At 46.9% G+C, this 22,288-nt stretch overlaps 1 protein-coding gene across 3 annotated transcripts; it reads right to left on the bottom strand.

Annotated features, from left to right (window-relative positions):
- Positions 1-141: 141 nt before the first annotated feature.
- On the bottom strand, positions 142-7,016 carry LOC125744914 (dnaJ homolog subfamily C member 10-like). 3 transcript variants are annotated; one of them, XM_049017229.1, is made up of 23 exons: positions 6,919-7,016; positions 6,169-6,458; positions 5,933-6,098; positions 5,736-5,786; positions 5,560-5,642; positions 5,326-5,457; positions 5,120-5,213; positions 4,842-4,919; positions 3,901-3,944; positions 3,668-3,799; positions 3,474-3,563; positions 3,261-3,371; positions 3,070-3,178; positions 2,846-2,973; positions 2,451-2,567; positions 2,257-2,358; positions 2,018-2,173; positions 1,748-1,881; positions 1,613-1,666; positions 1,359-1,506; positions 906-1,028; positions 700-813; positions 142-616 (listed from the first exon to the last, which is right to left on the bottom strand). In XM_049017229.1, the coding sequence occupies exons 2-23, from the start codon at positions 6,355-6,357 to the stop codon at positions 605-607; spliced, it is 2,367 nt and encodes a 788-aa protein (XP_048873186.1). In that variant the 5' UTR covers positions 6,358-6,458; positions 6,919-7,016; the 3' UTR covers positions 142-604. The 3 variants fall into 3 exon arrangements, with proteins under 3 accessions (XP_048873186.1, XP_048873193.1, XP_048873177.1); XM_049017236.1 differs by having other exon boundaries at positions 3,261-3,368; positions 6,637-7,004; XM_049017220.1 differs by having other exon boundaries at positions 6,637-7,003.
- Between the last annotated feature and the right edge of the window lie 15,272 nt (positions 7,017-22,288).

Below are 22,288 nucleotides of genomic sequence, written 5' to 3' on the forward strand. Positions count from 1 at the left end.
TTCATCTGATGCCTCCTGACTGGAAGAATTAGCTGACAGATTAAAGGTTATAACAGGTTTGAGAAATGCTAAAGATGGCCCTGCTGAAGATGTTCTCAGCCTCAAGCTGAAGGTCAGAAATGCAAAAACACCAAGCAACAGTCAACTGAAAAAAATCTATTTATTAAATTACAGGGGGGGCTTTAACAAATGAAACCAATGTCACTGGATTTTTTTATACAATACACAAAGCCATCTAGGTGTGCAGAGCAGGTAGCAGTGCCTTGTCCTGACCAGCATGGTTTGGAGTGTCACCCCCATGACTGGAGAGCATGGGTGACAGCAGCAGCTCGAGGGAGCCCCCCCCCCAAAAAAAAAAATAGTACTAACATCAGATCAGGTAAAGCACAAGGCTGCCAGTCTCTTGCCTCAGACACATACAGGCAGGTCCATCAGGACATCACGTTGGGTATAAGCAGACAGGACTGAGGCACTGACCAGTGCTGCCATAGTACAGACACATTAAGCTAATGTTACCCTTATCTGCCTCTGCTGCTTGTGCGTCCAGCGTCTGAACTGCATTTCCCGTGGTCAGTGAATATGCCCCCCAGGGCAGCAGGTCAAACTACAGCTCATCCTGTGGGTGGGGGCACAGCATGTGATCCTGGGCAATGACATGTTCCTACACATGCATGACGGCAGCCCTCTGCTGTGACTCACCTTGAGTTTGGCCGTGCCCTGTAACTGTGGAGAGAGGGCCTGCAACCTCTGGCTCAGCATGGCAGCAATGGTGCTGGCGTCCCTGCTGTTGACATGCTCTCCTCCCTGGTCGCGCTGGACCCCGGACACCCAATGGTTAGCGTGCCCATCACATGCACCAATGAACTTACCACTGCCCTGAGAAGAGTGCCCCCAGCAGTCCTCACCTTGGTAGCATCCAGGTAGGGGTAGAAGCGCACAGTGGGGTAAGCCCTGATGCCTGCAGCCTGGCATGTCTGCCCATATGCCTGGCAGTCCAGTTTGCCTGCACGTACGGTACCCTTCACCAGCTAAGGGGATAAAGCCAGCAAACAGCTCATCAGTGCAGGAGTCAGAGTCATAAGCCTCAGTGCAAGTGATCGGAAGGTTGCTGGTTCAAGCACGACCTCTTCAGAATAGTAATGTCTGTGGGTTATTGAGCAAAGCCCTTAACCCCCAGCTCCATGGATGCTGCTATGGGTGGCTGCTCTTCACTACTAAGCTTGCTCTCACCTACATGTGTTTGTGTGTCATGGAGAGCAAGATGGGGTAGGTGAAAAGAGAATTTGCCCTTGGAGATCAATAACGTGTCATTTCATTTAATTTCATGTAAAGGTGAACATGGAAGGACAGGCTCTCACCTGGGCGAGAAACTCAAACTCAGGGGCAAAGTGCTGGCAGGGTCCACACCAGGGGGCGTAGAAGTCTAGCACCCAATGCTCCTGACCCTGCAGCACCTGGGTCCTAAAGTCCTCAGGGCTCAGGTCCACAGACACTCTGGGCAGAAACCTGGGAGTAAAACCCAGTCAGAGGCTGAAGGTTAAGGGGTTTCAGTAAGGAACAGCATACAACTGCAAAGTATACACTGATATATTGGCTGCTGAATAGAACTTACCCCAGTGCCCACGACCGCAGTGAGTGGGCATCCCGGTGCCATCCATTATAGCTTCTGCATCAAACAGAAGCAGAAGACAGTCAGTCAGCACACAGACAGACACAGAGACTGCCAGAGGAGTAAGACCAGGCTTACTGGTAGGATTCTGGCCACGGCGCCTCCTGGGGGAAGATACGGAGCTCTGGGTAGGCGCGCACATTCTGACCCTGGCAAAAAAAGTGGTACTTCTGGCAGTCCACTGTGCCCACCCTGACCAAGCCAAGCACCAGCTGGGGACACATGGAAAGTCTCTGTCACCAGGGCTGATGTCCACCTGCTTACCCTGATTAGGCCAAGCACCAGCTGGGGACATATGAGGGGGCTTTGTCACCAGGGCTATGGCCCACCCATAACCACAGGTCATACCCGGGCCAGCCGCCTCCACTCAGGCAGCAGTGCTTGGCAGGGCCCACACCACGGCGCAAAGAAGTCCAGCACCCAGGTCTCATTGGGTTGGCGCTGTAGCACCAGCTGCTGGAAGCTGTCTGGGGTCAAAACCTCCACCACTGGGTTCACCAGATCCTGGGGGGGGGGGGGACAGATAGTCAACGCTGGCAAGAGGCAAGGGGGTCACATGGGGAAGGTGAGAAGGGCCATCTCCTCACCTCTATGAACTCCAAAATGCTACTGGCCGAGTGATGACCCTCATAGTGGTGTGTCTTGGACTGGTTGAATATGACAGTGGTTGGGTATGCCTGGATGTTGTACTGTAAGAGGAAAGTGCATCACCAGCCGCACTCTACACCTGCACAAACACTAATCTAAACCCCACCCCACCACCCCCTACCCTGGGACTCACCATGGTGCAGAGAGCATCGTGCATGGTACAGTCCAGGGTGCCAAACTTCAGCTGGCCAAACAGCTCTATGGAGGCCTTCCTCAGCTCTGGGAGCAGCGCTCGGCATGGGGGGCACCACTGTGGGGGCAGGGCTGACCAATGAGGTGCTTGGATGGCACCCCGACATACCTCAGCTCTTGGAGCAGTGCTTGACAAGGCAGACACTACTACAGGAGCAGGCAGCCAATGCTCACCAATGAAGACGGGATCACACCCAAACTGCAACATCAGGTGATTGCCACAAACATTGCCCTTTATCTTCTCATGCAGCTGCTCACTCCGCTAATACCCAATAGAGGGCGGTGGAGTCAAGGCTAAACCCAACCGATACCCACCCCCTCGGGAGAGACACTCACAGGGACAAAGAAGTCAACCAGCCAGGGCTCCTTCTTGTTGTGAGGGAAGTTCTCAGGTCTCAGTGTGGTGACGTGAGAACTGACGCTCTCCTTGGCAAAGGCTACTATGGTGTACAGCAAGTACTTCCCTGGAGACCAAGAATCCAATACAGCACATCGGGATTAAATATAGCATCTACGTACACCTCTTGAGGCCCCAGTCCATGCACTCACTGATTCCTCACCATGGTAGACCTCAAAGTCATCAATGCCCCGGAAGACAGCAATGCTGGGCTTATGGATGTACAGTGACTTGCAGAGCTGCGCCTCAGCCAGGCAGTCCACCCTGCCCACCTACAAGGTGGCAACAGCAGCTCTCAGGTACATGCTCTGCAGCTCACACTCATGGTTTCACCTACCAGGGGGCAGCACTCACCCTGACATGCACCTCCCTCAGCAGCGGCTTCAACTTCTTGTACTCGCTGGACGCCTGGTCTTTGTGTTCGAAAGTGAAGCTGAGCAACCAGTGATGGTTAGCGAGCTTCTTCTGGGGGAAGAGCGAGCAAGAGCAGTGTGAACCGTAGCCTCACAGAACCAAAACCAGGACCAGGCCGGACTACACGGAACCGGCTACACCCGGCACCCTTACGCTGAAGGTGTCCCAGGTGACGGCCTCCAGGTCTGGCAAGTGCTGCATCACCTCCCTGTAGATCTCCCTGGCATCCAGACTCATGATTACCTATGAAAACACAGTGTGCATCAGATAGCTGCTCATAATGAGAAAAGAAAACCAGTGACCCCAGCTCAATGGGAGACAGTCCACCAAGGGGCAGGGAGCCTTACCAGAGCACCATCCCTCTGGCTGAGGCTGACCCCAGGGGGGAAGTAGGCTGTGAAACTGGTTTCCACATTAAGACTGGTGCAGAGCTCCGCCTGAGTAAAGCAGTCCACCCAGCCGACATGGACCAGACCATCCTGAGATCACAGGGGGGAGAGCGTTGATGTATATTTGCAAATAGAAACCAGGAGGAAGGGCAAGATGTGGTTTGTCCGGGGGTGGGGGGGGGAGTCCTCACCAGCATGCCAGCCAGCTTCTGCCTCGTCTGAGAGCCCAGACAGTCTCAAAGAAAAAGAGAGCAGCAACAATTTTAAACATCTGAAGCCAGTTGAACAAAATACCTTAAGTTAAGGTTTTCCTTAAAGGCTGAGTTTTGGATTCCTTATAAAAAAAAAAAAAAAAACGATGTAACGTTATCCCACTAATAAGAACAGGCAAGTTTCATCCTGGGCACCTGCAAAATTAGACAGGCGTGCATCGAATCATGGAGACATGCAAAATGCATTTAAAGTAATCGAGATACAACAACTATTTTATCTGCTTAATTGTTCCTCCAGTACTTTTATGTATCTCCCAAGTTAGCGTCTGTGCTTGTCGTCAACCACCCAGCAAAGTTTATCGTTATATGCTCCACTCAGTTGTTGTTTGTCGAGCAAAAAAGTACATATTTGCAGTGAACACTATATAGCAGAGGGAACAGTCCACATTTTCATTAGATAAATGCAGTGGCAACAAAATCTGGCTCTTTAACTTTTTTTATATTCATCAGATGAATACTATGTTTCATTTTCATGTCATTAAACAAATATTTAAATCATGTTTTCGTTTTAATTATCATCACTCAAAAAGACCTTCGTTAGGCTATATTCTCTTCAACATTTTTGTCAACAAAATTAACACTGGAGGCGATAACAGGTATCACGAACAGGCATGAGGGTAAATGGTCTCCATGGAAACTGTACAATTTTACTGCTGTAAAATGTCTTTCATCCCTTAAGATTTTTAAAGGAAACCTTTTAAAGGATTCTATGCAAGACCTTTAAATAAATCCGTCAGCTAAGGAGAAATAAAACCATAATTGTCATACTTAAGGGGAAAACTTAAGGTGTTCTGTGCAACTGGTACCTGTCCTTCTAGGATAAGGTTTCAGTCACTCTTCAATGATTCTGTCTAACTCACCTCTGGAGTTGGTGCAGAAGGTGAGCAGCCAGCCGACCCCTGACACCTGTGACTTCTCCATCTCTGTGTGGATGTTACCTGCAGGAGGACCATTGCATCTCAGCATGTTTGGCACAGACAAACCCAGTCAGGCCCGTTCCTCACTGGCTGCGTGCCTCTACACAAACTGGGCTGAAGTGACATACATGGAAATTCCCCACCAAAAGCATTTTATTAGCCCATCCACCAGCTCTGCTTCCTATTTCCAGCTTGGGCTTAGGGCAACTTGGGAACTTTACCATGCCACAGTTCCGTCACTTTGCTGAGCACAAACTGCATGGCGAACTTCATGAGGCCCTCCTTGGACCGGTCACCAAAATACTTCTGTGCATTCTGTCAGGAAGGGGAGAGGTGGGGGGGACAGCAGAGGCCGTGAGCTGGTGGGCTGGTTGGGGGCAGTGCCTGTTAGCCAGCGATAGTGACCAATGGGGGCAGAGGTACTCACCATGCCAGCCTTGAACATGTAGAGGCTTGGGTAGCTGCTCACGCCTTTACTGCGACACAATCTGTTGTTATCGCCACAGTTCACAGCTCCTATCTTCAGAACTCCATCCATCTCCTTGGAAAATTCCCTCCACTGGGGGGTACCACATTTCAGGGAAAGAAACATAGTGATCATGAGCAGTCAGCGTTTGAACACACACAACTTGATGGATGGATTAAGGAGTGCAGGGCTCACCATGGGTGCCAGGTCATGACAGTGCGAGCAGCGTGGAAAGTAAAAGTTGACAAACCAGAGCTCTCCAGAATCCACTGCAGCATCTGAGAACAGGCGAGACACAGGTGAATGCTGCAGTGCCCCGTCATGCGAAATTGCATGCACGCTGCTGTCAGGCGGGTGCCCTCAGCACTTACCAAAATCTCCTCTATCCAAAGTGATGATCTCTGGGTCATCATCATAAATGCCTTAGGAAAGAAAAGACGACAAGCCCATCATCGTAGGCACAGGAATGCCAACCAGTAAGCAGGCAAGACCAGGCTGCCTTGGCACCAATAGTCACATTTGAGGAATCTGCCACTGCAGGTAGGCAAGACTCCCTATGTGTGCATACCGAAGTCGTAGCGGTAGAAGCTCCAGCTCTCATATTGGCCACCCTGATAGCTGTCTTGCAGACCCTTCTCCCCATACTTGTCGTATTTCTTCCTGAGGTCCTCATCCTTCAGCACCTCATATGCCCGGTTAATCTCCAGGAACTTCTCATGGGCATTTTGATTGTTCTGTGAGAAGACAGCAAAGGATGTCAGGGGGCTGGAGGGACTGAGGGGGTCACAAATGTGATGCACTTACTGGGTTTTTATCAGGGTGCATCGTCAGAGCCATTTTCTTGAAGGCCTGTCGGATCTCCCTGTTGGATGCATCTTTGGACAGCCCCAGGAGTTTATAATAATCTTTATCAGCTGAAATGACACTTAGCAGAAAGGGTGCTACAAAGATGTACAGCAATGTCCTGCAGAGCTTTGATGAGACACACTCCATGTTACTCTGGATACTCAGTCTTGATCTTGAGGCTTTCCTGTGCGCTAGTCCTTCACAGAACCATCAACCATGATTTTGACAGGTGCAGGTTTCAGTGGAATCTGTGGAAAAGCAAGAGAAGAATTTCTAGCTAAATACAACAAGACAAAATGACTAACCTTTAACAGTGCTACCAAAGACTTCCAAACAAACATTTAACTCTAATGCATTCAGTAAGACCATTTGCAGCCCCTAGAGATTTTCATGGAGACACGATGTCAGAGACAAAGAAAAACGAACCTGAAAGGTAGCCGTCGGGAGGAGGCGGAAGCCAGCCTGAGGATCTTTACCGAATTACACCAATTAGTTGCCAGCTAATCATACCCTCCCTACCTTACCCACTCGTTAAAGTTATGTAATCATACTATGCAGAGCATCACAAAACAGTAGTAGCGCTCTTCAAATGGTTTGTACCACCAAAACCTCAAATGAGCAGCTACAGTTATCTTCTGGGAACTTTGTTAGCGTCGCTTTTCTAAATATGATCCCGGTGATAAAGTGAAAGAATAAGAAGTGTTTTACCAGGTAAACCAGACCGCCACCCAGCTCAATATCCAGCTCTGACAGCGTGAGCGAGAGGAACCAGTGCGCGCGCACGTCACGCACTCCGTGACGTGATGGCGCTACCCGACTAGAACGTTTACAGTCATGATAAAAGTGGCCAATCCGAGTGCTCGCCGCCCCAAACTAGCCGCTATGTATACGAAGACAGCTTTTGTGCCGTATTCTGCACCCCTGCCGTGAAATGCACCCCTGTCGGGAGCGCGTACTGCTCTTTTCTGCTATTCAAAGGGAGAAAAGACGTAGTTCCGTCAATCTAAATATGCAGTATTAAATATTAAATTGCATTTTCATATTTAGGCGACCTTTATCACTGTTTCACTTCACGAAGGCTGCATTTAACCCATATAAACTGTGACATGTAGACGATGAGCCCCGAACGAGAACGTAGGTGATTTGTCTCGTCATCAGTTTACTGTACTAATTTGAGAACAAGGAAGTCTTTCGCTTTAATAATCAAAGCAAATGTTATAAATATGTATATTATTCCCTATACATATTTAGTCATTTATTTTTCTCCACAATGAAGAGAATGTTCTGGTGCAGTGATCTGAAATACCTAAACAAATAAGATGTTTGTCTTTATGACGGCTAACCTGGCAGGAAATTCATTTCCATTCTCCCCTTTGATTCTATCACGAAATGCTGCTAGCAACCGACTTATTTAAAGAAATAGATAATAATTACTGAATTTCATGAATGCCATGCAGCGCGCCGAGGGGGATTTTATTGTTTCTTTTTTAAGAAACTGGGTCATTACCTGTGTTATTAGTACTTTACAGAGTTCGCACTGTTTATTGATGTTCTATTGTGCAGATTTCTGAAAAGCATATTAGGAGGAGATCAACTGGGGGGGTGCCATTCACGACAGGTGAATGGCACCCCCTTTGAATTTTGCAGGGAAATGGACATCCAATTTTAAATTATTTAGGTTCCCCTGAATAATGATGTTTTATGGAATGACCTACAGTTAGACAGATACAGAGGGCTCCATTATGTCAAGATTCCTTTTTCAAGTAATGTAAATATCAGTTGCTAAACTTGCCATGCATGTTTTGGTACCAAGTTTGCATCGTGATTCGCAGTTAAAATTACAATTTGAACGCCAATGAACTTGAATGCCAAAAAATGAATATGTTGCCTCATGGCAACACATGTAATGCACTGTACTTACACAGATTATGAAACAGACCTTGCTGATGTCAAATGGGATATGGATAAAGTAATGCCATATTAAAATAAAAGCAATAAGTAAATAAATAAGTAAAATTAGCCACATTGTCAAATAAATAAGTAAATAAATAATCCTACATAAAACAGAAAACTAATAAACTGACAATTTCTTATGTGCATGCTGGACAAATATAGTCCTGATCAATAAGGAGGATTCTGCATGCAGTCATGGTGGTACCCTCTGCTGCAAACATCACAGCAGACCTAAAGACAAGGGAGAGTGTTTCCACTGAAGTATAGTTAACACTTATCACATTAAGTATTCAAAGCAATTAATGTAATCATAATAGGAAATTCAGGGAAGATTGTTGCCTACATACAATAACAGTTGTCCTAAAACATCAGTATATAGAAAAAACAGATGAGAAGAACAAGGGTGACAGGACGTTGAACTGCTCAAATTAATGGCTGTAAATATTTTGCAAACATCAATACCAGCTGGTTCACTATCTGCCCTCATATCCTCACTGACTATCTGACAGGTAAAAACTCTCTCAGTGACTCCTATTGGAGTCAGTGTCCAGTGTTTCATGAAATTACTTGTGCAGGTTACAGCTGGAAACTCACTTGCACTCACTTGGGAAATACTGAATTTCTTATCTAGCAAAACACCTTTTTCTTCCAAAAAGCAGCCTGACTGATTAAGTTAAATCCATTTGCCTGTACATTTTTGACTGAAAGACTGAAAAAGACTGAAAAATTTCCCAAGAGAGTGCAAGTGAATTTTTGATGTTATTAAGCCTTTAGTTTGTAGTCATTGTTGGAAATATTAATTGCATTTGTTATTAAAGATTCTATGCCATCACAAAATAATTTGCCTATTGAATCTCAGATAATATCTATAGGAAAACTTTAATGTTGAAATAAATAATTACAACTAGAACATTAAGTTTCTACATTATAATCGAACCTTCTGTATCTGTAGATCACTCCATAAAACATCGTGATTCAGGGGAACCTAAATAATTTAAAATTGGATGTCCATTTTCCTGCAAAATTCAAAGGGGGTGCAATTCCCGGCAGGTGCCCTGCCTTGAATGGCACCCCCCTGTATCTTTGTCTCTGGTGATTAGATCCCAAAATGCTTTGGACAGTACAAAGTGTACTACCTGAGCAAATTTCATTTATGTAGGACATACGGAGCCAGTATTCAAAGGGGGTGCAATTCACGGCAGGTGCCCTCTCGTTGCGTCTCCCAATCCGTACCATGAAGGACCCAAAGCATTCCACGCCTCTTAAAAAAAAACGGGGGATTTAACAAACGCAGCCATGTAGGGGGAGGTCTGCCATCTTGGGCACAGTTGGGCTCGCTCGACATCTCTGACAGTCGCTGCAAGAAAGCTGTCACCGAAGCTCCGCAAAGAGACGTTCTGCGCCTGGATGCTTAAGGCTTTTGTCAGTATCCTGGACTGAATCTAAGACTATTGGGTGAATGACATCATGTTCAAGCTGATCACTGTGGCGGAGCCTACCTCCTACATGGATCAACCGCACTGATGCATCATATTCCGGTGCTAGCGTGACCAGCCGGCTAATAGAGGATACTAGGTTTCCTTGCTGCCATGTAGGTATAGTCATCACTGAAGCTGTCCAACTGAGCTTGCCTAAGAATGTCTCTCTCTGCTGCTTGATAGTCTTCAGCCGTAGGACCAGACTTATTACCTGCCTCAACCAGCCTCCTGAAGGAGGAAAACTGCTCATAATCTGGCAATGGGGGGTTAGTAACCACCTCGGTTAGACAACAGAAGGTGGGTTTCCTTAGTTTCCGGTTTGGTGAGCCAGAATTCTGGAGAATACAACAGAAAGGCTGGTCCGTCATGCCAATGGTTTCCTCCTGCCAGGTCCCTCAAGGTCTTCCCCCGGGTTATGTCATCTAACAGGTTACTGGCCAAATCAACATAACGCCAGGGTCCAGCATCGGTCAGCTCCTGGATTTCTGACACTCTGGTGCTGACAAACACTTTAACCTGGCACAAATCAGACTGGAGCCAGGTGAGCACTGTTGTGGAATCAGTCCAGAGAATCACATCGACCAGTGAAGTCCCAGGGCTTGCTCTTGGGGGTCCACCCCTGACCCATTAAGCCAGAGCACACTGCTGCCTGACCTTGATTCCTTTGGCAAGTGACTAATGACTTCAGGAGTGTTACTAGCCCACTGACAAAGTTCAAACCCACCTACAGCCAGCACTGTTTGCAACTGGTTCGACTAAGTGTTTGGCTATATCTTTGGAGGGCAGGCTCTTCAGGCAGTTGTCTACACAGAAGCAGCGATCCACTGCTATCCAGAGATCTTCCTCTGACTGACTATGGTCAAACACGTGCTTCTGGAGAGAAAATGTAGGATAGCATGGGCTACATGTGGTACCGAAAGGGAGAACCTGTCACTCATATACAGTATACTGGGTGGTTCTTCTTTCTGTAGGTCCCGCCATAGAAAATGAAGAAGAGCCTTGTCCTTGGGGGAGTAACCTCACTTAGTGGAACATGCCTTTGATATCACTGCTGAAGGCTGTAAAATGTTCCCTGAATCTCAGCAGGACACCTAACAAACTCGATGTTAAGGTTGGTCTAGGCAGAAGCAAGTCATTAAGGTTATTACCCTGGTAAGTAAATGAACAATTAAAGACAATCTGATTTTTCTCATTATGACTCACAATGTGATGGAGTATTTACCAGGATTCACCGGTTTGATTCAGCTCCTGCTCCGAGACCTTAACAGCATACCCTGCTTGCTCCAACTTTTGAATTTTGGCTCAATAGGAGGCTGCTTTCTCTGGCTCTTTGACCAATCGTCTTTCTGTGCTATGGAGATAGCTGCTAGCACAGCTTCCTTCAGTGCATTGAGTTTGGGCATGTTCCTTACCCGTAGCAATAGGGTGGCAAAATGCTGAACTCCTTCCACTTCTACCCGTGCTGTTTTTGCATCCAGCAGCCTCATAGCTTCTTGGTCCTGTTTGGATCGGGTAACAAGCTTCTCGTTCCTATAAGGCAGCACATCCAGTTGCCAGAGTCTTTCAACATGTTGAAATAACTCCACAGCTGGTGATGAGGTGGACACATGTAAGCACTGCATGGGTTGGAGCTACTGCTGAATGAGCTTGGTAGGTCCCTGGAGGGTCAAACCTAACCTAGTCTTTACTGCTACTGGTCCCCCAGGTGGTCCTAAATGCACAGGCTCCACTGGTGTAATTAAGTGGGGGTAGTCGGACCCAATTAATACTAGAGGGTGGGCATTATCGAATGCTTGAAGTGGCAAACCCTTTAAGTACTTGTATCTCCTTTGCAGTGATTTCATGGCGTGAGTGTCTTCCGCTAGGCCCAATTGGTCAGCAGTGAAAGCTCCCTGGCTTCTGAAGGTCTTCTGTAGTTGACTGGCAGGGGATATAGTGAATGTGACTGATGTACCATGAATAATTCAATTCAATTTATTTTTATATACATATTTTTATATACAATTTATTTTTATATTATTTTTATATACTTTTCACAACAAAGTTGCCCCAATGCGCATTACAGGAGTGTATTGTGGAACATCCTTAACAGAGATAACGACAGAACACAGAAACAGTGAAAATGGAAAAATGAAAGAGAAAGCTAGATGACAGCGGAGGAGAGGAACCAAAAACTCCCAAGTAGGGAGAAAAAAAACTTCTGGGGGTCCAAGGTCAACTCTCAGCCCAACCCCCCTGGGCATGCTAACATTACTGGACGAGGGTAGAGAAGTAGCCAGATTGTTTGCTAAGAGCAAGGTGTAAACTGTGATCCGGTCCTAGTTAAAGTCCATCAGTGAGACAGTCCTCCACATAGGCCTGTGCTGGTTGGCAGGATGGAAGCTGCACCAACATCGTCATAGATTGCAGGTCACATCTGTGATGGCACTCTTCCGTAGACCCTGATGGCAGCTCAGAAGGTGCCCCCTCGGGCACCCTCCAGACATGTGGGAAGAAAGGCAGAGAGTGCAGGTGTCAAAGAGTGCACTGATACATTAATGGACAAGCACGGTAGGTAAAAATGGCACGTACAGCAGCATCAGCAGCCATAATTACGGTGTTAAGTGTTAACTTGTGGGTAAGCTAAACTGAAGTAATAGGTCTTCAGTCGAGATTTAAAGACTGAGACCGATTCAGCATCCCCAACATAGGCTGGTAAGCCATTCCACAGTATAGGGGCCCTGTAGCAGAATGCTTTACCACCAACAGTCGCTTTAGTTATATGTGGGACTACAAGGAAACCTGCATTCTGCGACCTGAGTGGACGGTGCGGGCTGTAAACTTGGAGTAACTCTGTTAGGTAGCTAGGTGATAGGCCTTTAAGTGCTTTATATGTGAGTAGGAGAACTTTGAAGTCAATCCTGAACCTCACAGGAAGCCAGTGCAGGGAGCTAAGAGCAGGCGTTATGTGTTCAAACTTCTTTCTCCTAGTGACAATTCGGGCTGCTGCATTTTGAATCTGCTGCTAAGTATGCAATGTGCGGTGTGTGCTCACGGATAACAGAGCATTACAGTAGTCTAACCTACTGTATACAAAGGCATTTATCAGTTTCTCAGTGTCTTGCATAGAGAGAAATCGTCGTAGTTTGGCAATGTTACGCAGCTGCAGGAAGCACACTTTCGATACTGAGTCCACATGAGATTTGAATGAGAGGCTTGTATCTAAGATGATGCCCAGGGAAAAGTTCAGCCCCTTGGAATGGATTTGGAAATAATGGCATTCTTATCCGTGGACCTGCCTCCAAACAATAGAACCTCGGTTTTCTGGGCATTTAATGATAAAAAGGTTTTGGCCATCCAGGTCTTTAGTTCAGTAAAACAATTAGCTAAAGTGACAATAGGTGCAGTGTCATTAGGCGTAACTCACATGTATATTTGTGTGTCATCTGCATAGGAATGATAGTTAACATTATGTTTTCTCATTATGTCACCTAAAGGCAGCATATATAGAGAGAACAATAACGGACCGAGAACTGACCCCTGTGGTACTCCATATTTGACTGGTGACATAGATAATGGAGTACAGTTACTTTACACTTGGACATATTGATATCGATTAGTCAAGTATGATTCGAACCACTTAAACACCAATCCATGCAACCCAACATCAAATTTTAGTCTTTGTAATAGGATAGTATGGTCAACCGTGTCAAATGCTGCACTAAGGTCTAAAAGCATTAACACCATTGCATTATCAGCATCAGTCGCCATTGTTATGTCGTTTACGACTTTAGTTAAGGCAGTTTCAGTGCTGTGCCCTGGACGGAAGCCCAACTGGAATCTGTCCAGTATGTTGTGCGTCTTCAAGTATGACTGAAGTTGAGCAGCCACAATCCTCTCCAGAACTTTGGACAGAAATGGTACGTTAGAGACGGGTCTATAATTAATAAGCTCCTCTGGGTCCAGACCTGATTTTTTCAGTAGTGGTGCGATTACAGCTACTTTAAATTGGTCCGGCACATCACCTGAGGGATGCATCAATTATGGCTGTTATAGGTCTTGCCAGAACATCTAGGGATTCTTTGAGAAGTTGAGTGGGGATAGGGTCCAGTGGACAAGTGGTTGGTTTGGTTTTAGTTATTATTGTTTTTAACTCCTGTTCACTGGTTAATTCAAAACATTAAGGGTGTGCGCATGTTGTGTTTGCATTACCACTATTTGTGAGCTATCTGAACATGTTTGATTTCTGATGTTTGTAATCTTATCATTGAAGAAGTCCATGAAATGTTCACTACTAATATTACTTGATAGCATAGGTTCAGCCTTATTTATTAGATGAGCTATTGTCCTAAAAAGGTAACGAGGATTATTTTTATTTTGATCAATCAGTTTAGAATAACTCTAATGTCCTGACGTACTGTTCTCAGAGCAAGGTCCTCAGGCTTCCCTTGAAGCTTAAGGGAATGGGCAGTAGTAGGAAGTAGGATTGTGTGCTCCGAGACATTGTCTAGGATAGCATAAGTCTCCAGACTGTTCTCCATTGCGCAGTATCACTTTGCTGACCTTCAACAGCTCTTGGCTACAACCTGCTCGCCTATCGAAATAGAGGACCTCATTAGCAGAGCTGACAAATGTACTGCCTCCTCCTGGTTGGACATGTTCAAAACACCTCTCCAGGGAGGTGTCCAGGAGGCATCCTAGATAAATGCCTGAACCACCTCAGCTAGCTCCTTTCAATGTGGAGAAGCAGCCGCTCTACTATGAGCCCCTTCTGAATGTCTGAGCTCCTCACCCGATCTCTAAGGCTGAGCCCAGACACCCTACGGAAGAAGCTCATTTTGGCTGCTTGTATCCACAATCTCATTCTTTCAGTCACTAGCCAGTGCTCATGACCATAGGTGAGAGTCGGAATATCGATCGACCCTCTTTATCACAACAGAACGGTACATCATCCACATCACTGCCGACACTGCACCAGTCTGCCTGTTGATCTCTCCCTCCCTTCTTCCCTCATTTGTGAACAAGACCCCAAGATACTTAAACTCCTCCACTTCAGGCAGTAACTTGGATGAGGCAATCCACTCTTTTCTGGCCGAGAACCATGATCTCCTTGAATCACCACCTTATCGTGGTGAAGAGGTTTGTGTGCCACTTTGATCATAGGAGCTATGTTATCAGGGGTAATTGCCCCTGGTAGGGTCACCCAAGGCAAATTGGTCATTGGCGACAGGCTAGACAATATGCAATTCACAAAGAGCCCTTAATTAATAAGTATGAAGTATAAAGAGCTCCTAATTAAGAAATATAATGTCACCCCACCCAGACCTGGGAAACCGGGGCCCTGCCCTTGAGTCAGGCACCGGGAGGGAGTCTTCAGGCGAGCGCCTGGTGGCCAAACCTTTACCCATGAGCTCTGACTGGGCATAGCCCGAAGAAGTTAAATGGGTCCGCCCTCCTGTGGGCCCACCGCCTGCAGGGGAGATGTGTGGGGGCCAGGTGTAAAGTAAATTGGGTGGCAGTTGAAGGCAGGGGCCTCAATGAACCGATGGTTGGCTATCAAATATGGTTATAGGTACATACGTTTTACATGAAAGAATATATTTTATCGAAAATCTTTAATCTCAGGGTACACTCACCCAAAGGATAAAGTGATTCCCTGTTTCTGCCGTTTTGCCACCAACACATCTGGGGAAGAAGACTGTGCCCTCTGGTTGCATGCTCTGATGCACAATTGTATAGAATAATGTTAGAATGTGATGCAATTCTGCACACATATTTGCACACCATATTTTTTATTTTTCTATTGGTACATACAAACATTACCTTCAAAGACCACTCCAGAGTGTGGTCAGAGATTTTCCTCTGTGCATTCCAATCACGCCGCCAAGTAACAAAGACAAAGGAGGGGAGCACTTTTACCTAACAAAAAAATAAATAAATATGATAACATCTGTCTCTCTCACTCTATAAATGTATGATGTATAAATGTTTTTAGTTTACATACGTTTTGATGTCCTTGGGCAAGTTGTGCAATTCTATTATTGACAACCTGTAAAACCACATTTGGTGATTAATTAAGTTTAATTTATTTTTAAATTGTATGCAGAACAAAAAACTTCAGAAAACAATGAAATTCTTTGTTTCCCCTTGATTTCATAGTAGGGTTACTATAGAGTTTATACTCGCATCATTCAAGGAAGAGGAGGTGGATGTCCTTCTGGTTCTTTTGTCAGATACTCAGGAGAAAGGAGGCTATGCAGGTCAGATAAGCTCACATAATTTTCAACAAATGTAACCAGGGGATGCCTACGGTCCTTCACTTGCAAGTGAACTTGCAGCAATCTCTCCTGTTTTTCAGATTCATGCCACAAATCAAAAGAGAAGAACAGTAACATTTTTCTTTCTTATCTTTGAAAGAATGGGGCATCCCATCCAGGATGGGGCGCCAACCAATCGCAGGGCACACTCACACAGCAGTCACTCACACACGCACACACACCTATGGGCAGTTTGGGAATTCCAATCACCCTCAGCATGTTTTTGGACCGTGGGGGGAATCCAGAGTACCCGGGGGAAACCCCACGACAACACGTGGAGAACATGGAAACTCCACACACATGGACCCTGGCGGTGACTCAAACCCAGGTCCCAGAGATGTGAGGCGACAGTGCTAATCACTGATTGCCGTAAATAAACATATGGGGTCATTTTTCCTTTCTTTCAGGTAACTAATTATATTTCAATTTTTTACCTCCAGTCTTCTGTAGTTTCATAAACACCTTTGGGTATATGTCTTCGTACAGAAGAAGCTCATCCAAACAATTAAAAATGTCTGGTATGGATCCCTCCATTGACACTCCCAATTCAGTGCAGACAGTAACCAATGATGATCTTTGTGGCTGGAAAAACAAATAAGGTGATTATCATACAGTAAGAAGTCCAATACTGTGAAGAAGAAATCAAGACTTTCAAGATTTTCAAATATCTTTTTGGATTCAAGGATAGTGTTCTCTGTTAGTGGAGATTTGACTGTCATTTTAGGATCTGAAAAAGATTTCGAAAAGCCTTTAAAGACCTCTGTTTTAGGGACAACAGGTAGAATGCGTGAAGAATTCCCAATACATGGAGCAAAAGCAGAGCAATTCAGTTCACTGAAAGGATTCTTTGAGTTTGTTCCTAATATGTAAAAAAATTAAATATCCTTTCAGAAATTTTAGAAAAATGTTCTTAGCAACAAAAATAAATGTAATATTACAATATTACCATCACAAAATCCAAAAGCAATCAATTCTTTCTCCAGGTTTGACCATCTACTTTTGATATTTATGGATAAATCATTCTGTTGAATGACTTTTTAAGAGACGTACTGTGGAATAAAAACATTCATTTGATCAGGTTACCATGTCTATTAGTTCTATCATTCTCAATAATATTATACTCCATTTCCTGTTGCTGCAGAATGCTGCTGTTTTTATAACAATATGAAACTTTGACCCAGTAGGTCAAAAGCCACTTTCCAATTTCCAATAGCCTAGCCTATAGTCTACCTTAAACATGCTTAGAGCACTTACATTAGCCTAGATTTGGGCAAACGGAAGTGATTCATTAACAAGAAGTCTATATTTATATATTTTACAATTAAGTGTTAAATATGTAATGTAATTTATTGAATAATACGGAGTCCCATGAGGTGATGTGCGCACAACTTATGTTGTGCTAACAAACTAATTATCTTGTGTACTTAAGTTATTATCATGTGGGAACAATATATTCAATGTTTGTTATTCAAGACAAGATAATTTACTATAAATTGGTATGCATCTCTGTCAAGGACGGATTATGGGTTATGTGGGCCCCTGGGCAAAACGTTCGCGAGCCCCCCCCCCCCACCGACACCACCACCACCACCAGCACCACCACCACAACCACCACAATTCAAGGGCCCTTGGCAGCCAAACGCCCTCCCTATAGGGTCAGGGGCCCTTGTAGGCAGAGGATCAAAGAATGTAGGCCCTCTAAAATAGACAAACGAAAATACATTGTTGATAAGTGTTGCAAATTGTTTTGGGCTAGGGGCCTCACGGGCCCCCTGCACCCCAAGGGCCCCTGGGCAGCGGCCCCGCTGGCCCACTCCGTAATCCGTCCCTGATCTCTGTGGACTTCAAATGCACACAGACACCATATAATGGACAGAAATCAGCTAATTTGACTGATTTTATTTTCACGCTGGAATCTCAGACAAAATGTACAAAATGCATGTAGTGAGTGATAGGAAATCATTCTGCTGTTGAAATGTATGTAGTGCATGATACATTTCATGGACAAAATTGATTTGCCTTTGTGTAACCACAAAATACATTTTGTCTTTTGCTGAATCAGGAAAGACAGCACCACAAAATGACTTTCTTTCTCTCACAAAATGCATTTCAAGGAACAGTACTTGATTTCTTCATTAAGTAATGCTTTTTGTGGCACATATTGTGTTTTGTGCAGGAAAATGAGCACTTGATACTTGCTGCCCCATACAAGAGCAGCAAGAATTTCATTGTCAGAGACCAGTGTAAAAATAAAACTTCATTAACTGAATTCTGTCCATTATATGGTGTCTGTGTGCATCTTAAGTCCTTAGAGACCCATATGAATTTATAGTAAATTACCTTGTGGCTAAGAAGATAACTAACTTGCTACCACAAGATAACTTGTGCACGCAAGATAAAAAAAAAACACCTTATGGGCCATTTGCTGCGTCAAGCGGTTTGGAAAATGGATGGATGGATGGGCCATTTGGGGCTTGGTAGAATAATGTTCTTGAAGTGAAAAAAATTTACCCTTTAAAAACATTTATAAATCGAAATATTGTAAGATGGACCACTGTAACCCAGAGAGCGTCTGCAAATGTCGTATATTCCATTCATATATATATATATATATATATCCCCTCCTGGAGCCGAGACCTTATCGTGGTGGAGGGGTTTGCGTGTTCCAATGATCCCAGGAGCTAAGCTGCCTGGGGCTTTAAGCCCCTGGTAGGGTCGCCCAAGGCAAACAGGTCCTGGGTGAGGAACCAGACAAAATGCGGCTCAAAAGACCCCTTATGACGAACAAAAACATGGGCACACGTTTTCCCTCGCCCGGACGCGGGTCACCGGGGCCCCCTCCTGGAGACAGGCCTAGGGGTGGGGCTTGATGGTGAGCGCCTGGTGGCCAGGCCTGCACCCATGGGAAGAAGGCACGTGGGGCCCCCCTCCAATGGGCTCACCACCTGTAGGAGGGGCCAAAGGGGTCAGGTGCAGTGCGGGTTGGGCAGTGGCGGAAGGCCTGAGACCTTGGCGGTCTGATTCTCGATTGCAGAAGCTAACTCTAGGGACATGGAATGTGACTTCTCTGGTGGGGAAGGAGCCTAAGCTGGTGCGCGAGGCTGTGAGGTTCCGACTAGATGTAGTGGGGCTCACCTCGACACATGGCTTGGGCTCTGGAACCAGTCTCCTCGAAGGGGGTTGGACCCTCTTCCACTCTGGAGTTGCTCACGGGGAGAGGCGCCATGCAGGGGTGGGCATACTTATTGCCCCTTGGCTGGGCGCCTATACATTGGGGTTTACCGCAGTTTACGAAAGGGTAGCCTCCCTTCGCCTTCGGGTGGGGGGTCGGGTCCTGACTGTTGTTTGCGCTTATGTACCAAACAGCCGTTCAGAATACCCACCCTTTTTGGAGTCCTTGGAAGGGGTGTTGGAGAAAAGCTCGTCCCGAGGACTCTCTTGTTCTGCTGGGGGACTTCAATGCTCACGTGGGTAATAACAGTAAGACCTGGAAAGGCGTGATTGGGAGGAACGGCCCCCCCGATCTGAACCCGAGTGGGGTTTTGTTATTGGACTTCTGTGCTTGTCATGGATTATCCATAATGAACACCATGTTCAAGCATAAGGGTGTCCATATGTGTACTTGGCACTAGGACACCCTAGGCTGCAGTTCGATGATCGACTTTGTGGTCGTGTCATCGGACTTGTGGCCGCATGTATTGGACACTCGGGTGAGGAGAGGGGCGGACCTGTCAACTGATCACCACCTGGTGGTGGTTTGGCTCCGCTGGTGGGGGAGGAAGCCGGTCAGACCTGGCAGACCCAAGTGTATAGTGCAGGTCTGTTGGGAACACCTGGCGGAATCCCCTGTCAGGAGGAGCTTCAACTCCAACCTCCAGCAGAACTTCGCCCATGTCCCGGGGAAGGCGGGGGACATTGAGTCCGAATGGGCCATGTTTCGTGCCTCCATTGTTGAGGCGGCTGAAAGGAGCTATGGCTGTAAGGTGGTCGGTGCCTGTCGTGGCGTCGCTGGTGGACACCAGTGGTGAGGGATGCTGTCAAGCTGAAGAAGGAGTCCTTTTTGGCCTGTGGGACTCCGGAGGCAGCTGATAGGTAACGGCAGGCCACATGCCTTGGCTTCAGCGGTCGCTGAAGGAGTTGGCAAGGCCATGGAGAACAACTTCCGGAGATTCTGGTCAGGGTGGGAAAGCGGTACAACATCAACATCCAATAGTGGGCATGGTGCGCTGCTGACATCAGCTCGGGACGTTGTGGGTCGGTGGAAGGAATACTTCGAAGACCTCCTCAATCCCACCGACATGCCTTCCAATGAAGAAGCAGAGTCTGGGGACTTGGGGGTGGACTCAGCTATCTCTGGAGCAGAGGTCGCTGAGGTGGTTAAGAAGCTCCTTGATCCACCCGGATGGATGAGATCCACCCAGAGTTCCTCAAGGCTCTGGGTGTTGCAGAGCTGTCTTAGTTGACACTCATCTGTGGCATTTTGTGGACATCGGGGGCGGTGCCTCTGGATTGGCAGACCGGGGTGGTGGTCCCCCTCTTCAAGAAGGGGAACCGGAGGGTGTGTTCCAACTATAGGAGGATCACACTACTCAGGCTCCCTGGTAAGGTCTATTCAGGGGTGCTGGAGAGGAGGGTCCGTCGGATAGTCGAACCTCGGATTCAGGAGGAGCAGTGTGGTTTTTGCCCTGGCCATGGAACAGTGGACCAGTTCTACACTTTCGGCAGGGTCCTGGAGGGTGCGTGGGAGTTTGCCCAACCAGTCGACATGTGTTTTGTGGACTTGGAGAAGGCATTCGACCGCGTCCCTCGGGGAGTCCTGTGGGGAGTGCTCCGGGAGTATGGGGTACCGGGCTGCCTTATAAAGGCTGTTAGGTCCCTGTACGACCGGTGCCAGAACCTGGTCTGCATTGTTGGCAGTAAGTCGGACTTGTTCCCGGTGAGGGTTTGACTCCGCCAGGGCTGCCCTTTGTCACCGATTCTGTTCATAACTTTTATGGACAGAATTTCTAGGTGCAGCCAGGGCGTTGAGGGTGTCCGGTTTGATGACCTCAGGATTAGGTCTCTGCTTTTTGCAGATGATGTGGTTCTGTTAGCCTCATTGGACCGTGACCTTCGGCTCTCACTGGAGCAGTTTGCAGCTGAGTGTGAAGTGGCTGGGATGAAAATCAGCACCTCCAAATCTGAGACCATGGTCCTCAGCTGGAAAAGGGTGGAGTGCTCTCTCCGTGGCGGGGAGGAAGTCCTTCCCCAAGTGGAGGAGTTCAAGTATCTCAGGGTCTTGTTCACGAGTGAGGGAAGGATGGAGTGGGAGATCGACAGGCGGATCGGTGCGGTGTCAGCAGTAATACGGGCGCTGCATTGGTCTGTCACGGTAAAAAAGGAGCTGAGCCAAAAGGCAAAGCTCTCGATTTACTAGTCAATCTACGTTCCTACCCTCACTTATGGTCATGAGCTATGGGTATTGACCGAAAGAACGAGATTGCGAGTGTAAGCGGCCGAAATGAGTTTTCTCCGCAGGGTGGCTGGGGTCTCCCTTAGAGATAGGGTGAAGAGCTCAGACATTCGGGAGGGACTCAGAGTAGAGCTGCTACTGCCGCATTGAGAGGAGCCAGTTGAAGCATCTGGGCATCTGTTTAGGATGCCTCCTGGACGCCTCCCTGGTGAGGTGTTCCAGGCATGTCCCACTGGGAGAAGGCCCCGGGAAGACCCAGGACACACTGGAGGGACTATGTCTCTCGGCTGGCCTAGAAACGCCTTGGGATTCCCCCGGAGGAGCTGAGGAGCTGGATGAATTGGCCAGGGAGAGGGAAGTCTGGGTTTTCCTGCTGAGACTGCTGCCCCCGTGACCCGACCTCGAATTCAGCAGAAGATAATGGATGGTTGGATATATATATATCCATCCATCCATTTTCCAAACCGCTTATCCTACTGGGTCGCGGGGGGTCCGGAGCCTATCCTGGAAGCAATGGGCACGAGGCAGGGAACAACCCAGGATGGGGGGCCAGCCCATCGCAGGGCACATTCACACACCATTCACTCACACATGCACACCTACGGGCACACACATGCAACTCCAATTAGCCTCAGCATGTCTTTGGACTGTGGGGGGAAACTGGAGTACCCAGAGGAAACCCCACGACGACATGGGGAGAACATGCAAACTCCACACACATGTGACCGAGGTGGAGACTCGAACCTGGGACCCAGAGGTGTGAGGCAACAGTGCTAGCCATTGCACCACCATGCAACCCCCACAGTCACATATCTATACATAAAATTACAATACTTCATTAATAACATAAATGTAGTATCTCCTATTTAAGTGTTATATTCTCCATTCACATATAGTGG

Source organism: Brienomyrus brachyistius, chromosome 1 (assembly GCF_023856365.1).
Source record: "Brienomyrus brachyistius isolate T26 chromosome 1, BBRACH_0.4, whole genome shotgun sequence".
In the NCBI taxonomy this organism is placed as follows: Eukaryota; Metazoa; Chordata; class Actinopteri; order Osteoglossiformes; family Mormyridae; genus Brienomyrus; species Brienomyrus brachyistius.

Bases quoted from the DNA above. Each gene is read 5' to 3' on its own strand.
- LOC125744914 (XM_049017229.1), bottom strand. From the start codon at position 6,357: ATGGAGTGTGTCTCATCAAAGCTCTGCAGGACATTGCTGTACATCTTT. The intron at 4,920-5,119 runs GTAAAGTTCCCA...GTCCTCCTGCAG, and splicing joins AGTGACGGAACTGTGGCATG to GTAACATCCACACAGAGATG. The intron at 814-905 runs GTGAGGACTGCT...TCCGGGGTCCAG, and splicing joins CCTACCTGGATGCTACCAAG to CGCGACCAGGGAGGAGAGCA.